The 10,000-nt window shown below is 33.7% G+C and overlaps 1 protein-coding gene across 2 annotated transcripts in view; it reads right to left on the bottom strand.

Moving 5' to 3' along the window:
- ednrab (endothelin receptor type Ab) overlaps window positions 1-10,000 on the bottom strand; it is a 13,693-nt gene that overhangs the window by 3,459 nt on the left and 234 nt on the right. Inside the window, exons 1-4 of one of the 2 annotated variants that reach the window (XM_081387468.1) lie at window positions 9,971-10,000; window positions 6,523-6,967; window positions 5,196-5,323; window positions 489-687 (exon numbers count right to left, since the gene is read on the bottom strand). The exon at window positions 9,971-10,000 is cut by the window's right edge and continues 234 nt beyond it. In XM_081387468.1, coding sequence (XP_081243594.1) covers window positions 489-687; window positions 5,196-5,323; window positions 6,523-6,921 — 726 coding nt within the window. In that variant the 5' untranslated portion in view covers window positions 6,922-6,967; window positions 9,971-10,000. Of the gene's footprint in view, window positions 1-488; window positions 688-5,195; window positions 5,324-6,522; window positions 6,992-9,970 lie in introns of both variants that reach the window. The other variant, XM_081387469.1, reaches the window with a different exon arrangement.

The following is a 10,000-nucleotide window of genomic DNA, read 5'->3' on the forward strand; positions in this document are numbered from 1 at the left end:
TACACAATCACAATACAAATATTTCATTATATATTATACTTTTTATATAACAAATATATTTAAATATAATATTAAATTAAATTGAAGTAAACAATATTTTAAATTATATTTTATATATCTTATTTACATTTATAGACAAGACATATGTTTATAAAATATATTTTTATAAGTAATATTATTTTGATATTGTATTCATAATTCATACTATTTTTATATTTTACTTGTATATATTTTTCTCATACATATTATTTTAAAATTATTCTCTAATCTGAAAATGGTGTCAGTTACTCAATTGATCATGTGTCTTTAAAAATATTCAAAAAGTGCCTTTTAACTGCTTCCTGTTTGACACACAAATTTTCTGACAACTTTCAAAAATGAAACCGCTTATGTCAGAAAACCTTTGAGGATTTTTTATGAGGGAATAATGAATATCTAAGATCTGTGAATGAACAGAAGTGATGTCCACAGGTTGTTGTTGTTCTCACCGTGATGAAGGGCGTCTCTGGCTTCAGCATGCAGGTTCTGATGGTGATGTTATTATATTCGAAACTGACCATCTTGAACCCGATGGCCTCCGGAACCGCCAGCACTGCCGCCAGCGTCCAAATACACACGATCTCCAGCGCCGTGAACAGGGGAATCCCGACGCCCTGCACGCGACTCCACGACGCCACCGCGCGATACCTGCAACACACACGAGGTAACGGTGTAAAGTTACTACAGCTTCACAACACACATGAGGTAAGGGTGTAAAGTTACTTTAGCATTCCAACACACACGAAGTAAACGGTGTAAAGTTACTAAAGCGTTCCAACACACACGAAGTAAATGGTGTAAAGTTACTATAGCGTTCCAAAACACACGAGGTAAACGGTGTAAAGTTACTACAGCTTCACAACACACACAAGGTAACGGTGTATAGTTACTAAAGCGTTCCAACACACACGAAGTAAACGGTGTAAAGTTACTAAAGTGTTCTAAAACACACAAGGTAAACGGTGTAAAGTTACTATAACGATCCAACACACACAAAGTAAACGGTGTAAAGTTACTACAGCTTCACAACACACACGAGGTAACGGTGTATAGTTACTAAAGCGTTCCAACACACACGAGGTAAACGTTGTAAAGTTACTATAGCGTTCCAACACACACGAGGTAAACGGTGTAAAGTTACTATAGCGTTTCAACACACACAAGGTAACGGTGTAAAGTATACTAAAGAGATCCAAAACACACAAGGTAAACGGTGTAAAGTTACTATAGTGTTCCAACACACACGAGGTAAACGATGTAAAGTTACTATAGCGTTCCAACACACACGAGGTAAACGATGTAAAGTTACTATAGCGATCCAACACACACGAGGTAAACGGTGTAAAGTTACTATAGCGTTTCAACACACACAAGGTAACGGTGTAAAGTATACTAAAGAGATCCAAAACACACAAGGTAAACGGTGTAAAGTTACTATAGTGTTCCAACACACACGAGGTAAACGATGTAAAGTTACTATAGCGATCCAACACACACGAGGTAAACGGTGTAAAGTTACTATAGCGATCCAAAACACACGAGGTAAACGGTGTAAAGTTACTATAGTGTTCCAACACACACGAGGTAAACGGTGTAAAGTTACTATAGCGATCCAAAACACACAAGGTAAACGATGTAAAGTTACTATAGCGTTCCAACACACACGAGGTAAACGGTGTAAAGTTACTATAGCGATCCAACACACACGAGGTAAACGGTGTAAAGTTACTATAGCGTTTCAACACACACAAGGTAACGGTGTAAAGTATACTAAAGAGATCCAAAACACACAAGGTAAACGGTGTAAAGTTACTATAGTGTTCCAACACACACGAGGTAAACGATGTAAAGTTACTATAGCGTTCCAACACACACGAGGTAAACGATGTAAAGTTACTATAGCGATCCAACACACACGAGGTAAACAATGTAAAGTTACTATAGTGTTCCAACACACACGAGGTAACGGTGTAAAGTTACTATAGTGTTCCAACACACACGAGGTAACGGTGTAAAGTTACTATAGCAATCCAACACACACGAGGTAAAGGTGTAAAGTTACTATAGTGTTCCAACACACACGAGGTAAACAATGTAAAGTTACTATAGTGTTCCAACACACACGAGGTAACGGTGTAAAGTTACTATAGTGTTCCAACACACACGAGGTAACGGTGTAAAGTTACTATAGCGATCCAAAACACACAAGGTAAACGGTGTAAAGTTACTATAGCGTTCCAACACACACGAGGTAAACGGTGTAAAGTTACTATAGCGTTCCAACACACACGAGGTAACGGTGTAAAGTTACTATAGTGTTCCAACACACACGAGGTAACGGTGTAAAGTTACTATAGTGTTCCAACACACACGAGGTAACAGTGTAAAGTTACTATAGCGATCCAAAACACACAAGGTAAACGGTGTAAAGTTACTATAGCGTTCCAACACACACGAGGTAAACGGTGTAAAGTTACTATAGCGTTCCAACACACACGAGGCAAACGATGTAAAGTTACTATAGCGATCCAACACACACGAGGTAAACGATGTAAAGTATACTATAGCGATCCAACACACACACAAGGTAAACGGTGTAAAGTTACTAAAGCGTTCCAAAACACACAAGGTAAACGGTGTAAAGTTACTATAACGATCCAACACACACGAAGTAAACGGTGTAAAGTTACTACAGCTTCACAACACACACGAGGTAACGGTGTATAGTTACTAAAGCGTTCCAACACACACGAAGTAAACGGTGTAAAGTTACTATAGCGATCCAACACACATGAGGTAAACTGTGTAATATTACTATAGGATTCCAACACACACGAGGTAAACGGTGTAAAGTTACTATAGCGTTCCAACACACACGAGGTAAACGGTGTAAAGTTACTATAGCGTTTCAACACACACAAGGTAACGGTGTAAAGTATACTAAAGAGATCCAAAACACACAAGGTAAACGGTGTAAAGTTACTATAGTGTTCCAACACACACGAGGTAAACAATGTAAAGTTACTATAGTGTTCCAACACACACGAGGTAACGGTGTAAAGTTACTATAGCGATCCAAAACACACAAGGTAAACGGTGTAAAGTTACTATAGCGTTCCAACACACACGAGGTAAACGGTGTAAAGTTACTATAGCGTTCCAACACACACAAGGTAAAAGGTGTAAAGTTACTATAGTGTTCCAACACACACGAGGTAAACAATGTAAAGTTACTATAGTGTTCCAACACATACGAGGTAACGGTGTAAAGTTACTATAGTGATCCAACACACACGAGGTAAACGGTGTAAAGTTACTATAGCGATCCAACACACACGAGGTAAACGGTGTAAAGTTACTATAGTGTTCCAACACACACGAGGTAAACAATGTAAAGTTACTATAGTGTTCCAACACATACGAGGTAAACGATGTAAAGTTACTATAGCGATCCAACACACACGAGGTAAACGGTGTAAAGTTACTATAGCGTTCCAACACACACGAGGTAAACGGTGTAAAATTACTATAGCGTTCCAACACACACGAGGTAAACGATGTAAAGTTACTATAGCGATCCAACACACACGAGGTAAACGATGTAAAGTTACTATAGCGATCCAACACACACGAGGTAAACGATGTAAAGTTACTATAGCGATCCAACACACACGAGGTAAACGGTGTAAAGTTACTATAGTGTTCCAACACACACGAGGTAAACAATGTAAAGTTACTATAGCGATCCAACACACACGAGGTAAACGATGTAAAGTTACTATAGCGATCCAACACACACGAGGTAAACGATGTAAAGTATACTATAGCGATCCAACACACACGAGGTAAACGATGTAAAGTATACTATAGCGATCCAACACACACGAGGTAAACAATGTAAAGTTACTATAGTGTTCCAACACATACGAGGTAACGGTGTAAAGTTACTATAGCGATCCAAAACACACAAGGTAAACAGTGTAAAGTTACTATAGCGTTACAACACACACGAGGTAAACGATGTAAAGTTACTATAGCGATCCAACACACACGAGGTAACGGTGTAAAGTTACTATAGCGATCCAAAACACACAAGGTAAACGGTGTAAAGTTACTATCGTGTTCCAACACACACGAAGTAAACGGTGTAAAGTTACTACAGAGATTCAACACACACGAGGTAAACGATGTAAAGTTACTATAGCGATCCAACACATATGAGGTAACGGTGTAAAGTTACTATAGCGATCCAAAACACACACGAGGTAAACGGTGTAAAGTTACTATAGCGATCCAACACACACGAGGTAACGGTGTAAAGTATACTATAGCGATCCAACACACACGAGGTAACGGTGTAAAGTATACTATAGCGATCCAAAACACACACGAGGTAAACGGTGTAAAGTTACTATAGTGTTCCAACACACACGAGGTAACGGTGTAAAGTATACTATAGCGATCCAAAACACACACGAGGTAAACGGTGTAAAGTTACTATAGTGTTCCAACACACACGAGGTAAACGGTGTAAAGTTACTACAGCTTCCCATTACTGTTTTCTTATTTATTTAATTTTTTTATTGAACAATACCAATTTACTAACTCAAGTAGGAAACAATAATATGCACAGCATATTAAGTAAAATAAACAAAAGCATGTGTGTTTCCATCCACCGATTTTGCGTTATCATTGCATAAAAAATGCTGGATGGAAACGCCAAGATGCGCATAAATTTTAACAGTGCTTTAAAAACATATGCACTCAAATGAGGCGGATAATTTTTTACCAGATAAGAAGACATGCACATAAAATACAATTACTTTTTAAGTGAAGTTATAGAACTTTTTTGTGTTCTAAATTTGAGGTTGATATCTTTAAAAAATGAGCTTTCGGTGAGATTGTGTTTAGCTGCAGTACAAAACGCTTCCACTAGAGGAAATTCATCTCCATTCATTTCCAATGCGCTCATTTCTGACCGTGAGCAGCACAAGTGTTTTCTGGACCATTTAACCTTTTCGGAGTGAGTGAGTGAGTGTGTGTGTGCGTGTGTGTGTGTGTGTGTGTGCGTGTGTGTGTGCGTGTGTGTGTGTGTGTGTGTGTGTGTGTGTGTGTGTGTGTGTGTGTGTGTGTGTGTGTGTGTGTGTGTGTGTTACCTGTCCACACTGAGCGCGCACAGGTTGAGAACTGTGATTCCGACTGATGTTTTCTGCAGGAACGGCATGAGTTTACACAGGAACAGGCCGAACACACTGTCGTCGAAGGGCCACCGCATCGCCAGCAGCTGAAACACACACACACTTCAAACGCTGGACAACCTGTGTGGTGTTTAAACACCAACCACTGAAGCGCCTTTATCTCTGAGTGTGTGTGTGATTGAACGTGTGATGAGTGTTACTCTGATAACTGTCCCAGAATAAGTCTGTCTTACGCACTGCTGCACACGTTTACCTCAGAAATAAACCACCAACTAGAAATAAAATTATTAAAGTTACAATACTATTAACTATATTTTTTGTCAATTGAAATTACACACAAATATTTTTTAAGTATTTTTAAACTAATATATATATATATATATATATATATATATATATATATATATATATATATATATATATATATGTATATATATAATTGTGTATATATATATATATAATGCTAAAATATTATAAATACAAAATATGATGATTACATATAATGTGCACTTATATTTGTTTTATGCATCTAAATAACATTTTGTTAAAATGATATATAATATATCAATATATATAATTATATAATATATATTTATACATTTATACTATTTTATATATTAATATTTACAATTTTGATAATGAATGTATTTATATAATAATATATCTCATTTTTAAATAATACATATATACAATATACATATATATATAATTATAAAAATATGAGTATACAATGTTTTTAAAATATTAGACAAATGTAATACTATTTATTAGAATATTTTATTTATAAAATACTTTTAGATTTTGTGTGTGTATATATATATATATATATATATATATATATATATATATATATATATCTACTCTGAACAAAATTATAAACGCGTGTGCTGAACTCAAAGATCTAAGACTTTTTCTATGTACACAAAAGGCCTATTTCTCTCAAATATTGTTCACAAATCTGTCTAAATCTGTGTTAGTGAGCACTTCTCCCTTGCCGAGATAATCCATCCACCTCACAGGTGTGGCATATCAAGATGCTGATTAGACAGCACGATTATTGCACAGGTGTGCCTTAGGCTGGCCACAATAAAAGGCCACTCTAAAATGTGCAGTTTTAATCTTATTGGGGGAGGGGGGATATATAAATATATATATATGTATATTTTAAAATAATTATTTCATATATTAATATTTAAAGTTTAACCTTGTAGATGTTGATGGGATTGTCGATGGAGAGGATGTGAGAGTGTGTGTGTGTGTGTGTGTGTGTTTCTCTCATTATTACCTTGTAGAGGTTGATGGGAATATCAATGGCGATGTACACGAGGTCCCCGAGGGCCAGGCTGGCGATCAGAGCGTTCGGGCCGTTCCTCATGGTCTTGTTTTGGTAGATGATCCTCAGAAGCGTCGCGTTTCCCAGCATTCCCACCACGAAGATCACGCACGACAGGACCGTGTTCACGTACTTGAACAAACCCTCAATAGACGTCCTCCTGAGACACGCCGGTGGACGACCCTGGGCAGATCTGGGGTCATAGGCCACGCGATTCGACCCCGGGGACTCAGGGTCATCAGAGAGATGAGAGCTGTTGGATGAGTTTGATTGACAGGTTCCACGGCCAATCAGCAGGCAGGATACGAGCGTCATTAACAGAGTGACCCGGTGGGTTTTGTGGGGCAACATTGCAGATCAAAGACTCCTTTTGTTAACAGATCTGGGGTCAGTGTCTCTACAGGACAGGAACAAAGAGAAACTGTTCTGGGTTTATTACAATCTGATGTATGGACGTCTGTGGGGCGAGATCAATGTTAAAATACTGGGATAAAACTATTTACTTTGACATATAAAAGCACTAAACAAGGAAACTTTCACTTGATATGGATCTTTAAATCCAGTCTGTAACACAAAAAAGGGTGTAGAAACAAATTTCACTCAGAAATTGCTAGTAAATTACACAAATAACATTGAAATTTGTAAGTATAAAAACTGAAATAGTATTTTAGGTAAAACATGCACTTATAAATGATCTTTTATAGTGTGATCTAACAGTTAAAACTGTCAAAAGGCACTTTTTTTTTTTTGGAAGAGCCTTTAATAAAAATAACATACAGCTCTGTCACTTTTCCATCATTCACATACAAGGTTTATTCATGTTTTAAATTAGATTTTAATCCTTGTTTTCACTTTAATGTTTGTTAAAGTTGTAGCAATTTTTTTTTTCATATTTTGAATTAGATTTTTTTTCTTCTGTTTTTAACTTTAATTTAATTTTTGTTGTTTTAAAATGTTTTATTTTTGCATATGTATTAGTTTTACTATTATAGTTTTTGTTCATATTTAGAATTGTCTTTTCTTTTCATATATTCTTTTTTCACTTTAATTTTAGTTAAAGTTTTAGTAATTTTGTTGTATTTTTGTAATTTTTATTAGTTTTTTGTATATTTATTAGTTGTACTATTATAGTTTTTGTTCATATTTAGAATGTTTATTTTGTTTAATTTTTTTCACTTCACAGTCATTTTAGTTAAAGTTTTGCAATTTTGTTGTATTTTTGTCAGTTTTTGTTGTTTTTAAGTATGTCAATATAGTTTAAATTTTTTGCATATATTAGTTTTACTATTATGGTTTTTGTTCATATTTAGAATCTTTTCTTTTTATATTTTCTTTTTTCACTTTAATTTTAGTTAAAGTTTTAGTAATTTTGTTGTATTTTTGTCATTTTTATTTTTTTGTATATTTCTTCGTTTTATTATTATAGTTTTGTTCATATTTAGAATTATTTTATTATTTTTTTTCACTTTAACATCATTTTAGTTCAAGTTTTGCAGTTTTGTTGTATTTTTGTTATTTTTATCAGTTTTTGTTGTTTTTAAGTATGTCAGTGTAGTTTTTATTTTTTGTATATGTATTAGTTTTACTATTATGCTTTTTGTTCATATTTTGAATTATATTTTTTCTGTTTACACTTTTAGTTTTTGTTGTTTTAAAATATGTCTATTGTTTTATTTTTGCATATGTATTAGTTTTACTATTATAGTTTTTGTTCATATTTAGAATTTTCTTTTCTTTTTATATTTTCTTTTTACACTTTAATTTTAGTTAGAGTTTTAGTAATTTTGTTGTATTTTTGTAATTTTTATAAATTTGTTGTATATTTATTAGTTGTACTATAGTGTAATATTATAATATTATATGTTAAAAACACATTATTTTGGCTTTTGAAAGCGTCCGGTCACTCGCCCCACTTCTACTGTGAGCGCATGAGTGTGAAAGTGACTGGAGTGTGTTTTCCGACTAATGCGATGAAAACAGCCGCTCACACATGCCAGTGATTGTAACTTAATGAAAAGCCACAAACACACAGTTCACAATCACATCAATCCAGCAGATTCACTTTGAACTGGGTTTGAGCCGCAGATCATGTGCTTTTCCTCACACTGATTCTCACACACAGATCTGTCACTTTACCATCAGTTTATTCATGCTTTGAGTTAGAGTTTAATATTCTGTTTTCACTTTCATTTCAGTTCAAGTTTTAGCAAATTTGTTGTATTTTTGTCACTTTTGCAGTTTTTAAGTATGTTTATATAGTTTTTATTTTGGTATATTTATTTGTTTTACTATTATAGGTTTTGTTTATGTTTTGAATTTTATTTTATTTTTATGTTTTCTGTTTTCACTTTAATTTTAGTTTGTTGTATTTTTGTCATTTTTATTAGTTTTTGTTGTTTTTAAATGGCTATAGTTTTATTTTGCTATATTTATTCGTTTTACTATTATAATTTTGTTCATGTTTTGAATTTTATTTTATTTTTTAATTTTGTTGTATTTTTGACATTTTTTTGTATTTTTTTAAATGTCTATATCATTTTTATTTTTGTATATTTATTCGTTTTACTATTATAGTTTTTGTTCATATTTCGAATTAGATTTTTCATATTTTCTGTTTCACTTTAATTTTTGTTTAAGTTTTAGCAATTTTGTTGTATTTTTGTCATTTTTAGAAGTTTTTGCTGTTTTTAAACATCAATATATTTTTATTTTCTAGTTATTTTAAGCAAAACGAACCACTGATATACAGTAGTCTACTTTTATATTAGCCTAGTTTTATTAATATTAGATTTTATTTTTGTTCTGTTTTCACTTTAATTTTTGTATTAATTTTGTTGTCTCTTTATACCTATATAGTTTTTTATTTATTAGCTTTAGTTTATTTTAACTTAAACTAATAAAAAATGAGGAACTAGAGTAATACAAAATATTTAATAATATATAAAAATATATGAAGAGTTCAGATACAAAAGCCTCTAATTGTCATTGCCATTTAAGTGAAATTACTGAACTTATATATACGAGCTTTATAAAAATGATCATTCTAGAAGAAAATTTCAGATGCACTTGGAGGCTTTTGCATCTGAACTCTTCATATATATACACACACACACACACACACTTAAATTGTTAATTGTATTACAGTTAACGCTTGTTTTATTTCAAGCTCAAATGTTTTCTGGTTTAGTTTCTGCGTTTCTAGAGTCTCTCGTCAGATGATCTGAGTTCACTCTCCGTCACGTTATAGTCAGAGCGAGTGACTCTTTCGGGTTTTCTTTCTCCAAACGTCAGGAGAAGCGTCTAAGGCGAAGTCTAAGTCAAACACATCCAGAGAAACACATGAGCAGTAAAAGATACAGTGATGTTTTGAGAAAAGTGACGCACACAAACACACACTGACCTTCAGGATAAAGCTGATAGACTCTTCTCT

The sequence above is a fragment of the Scardinius erythrophthalmus genome (genome assembly GCF_964197995.2).
Source record: "Scardinius erythrophthalmus genome assembly, chromosome: 15".
NCBI lineage: Eukaryota > Metazoa > Chordata > Actinopteri > Cypriniformes > Leuciscidae > Scardinius > Scardinius erythrophthalmus.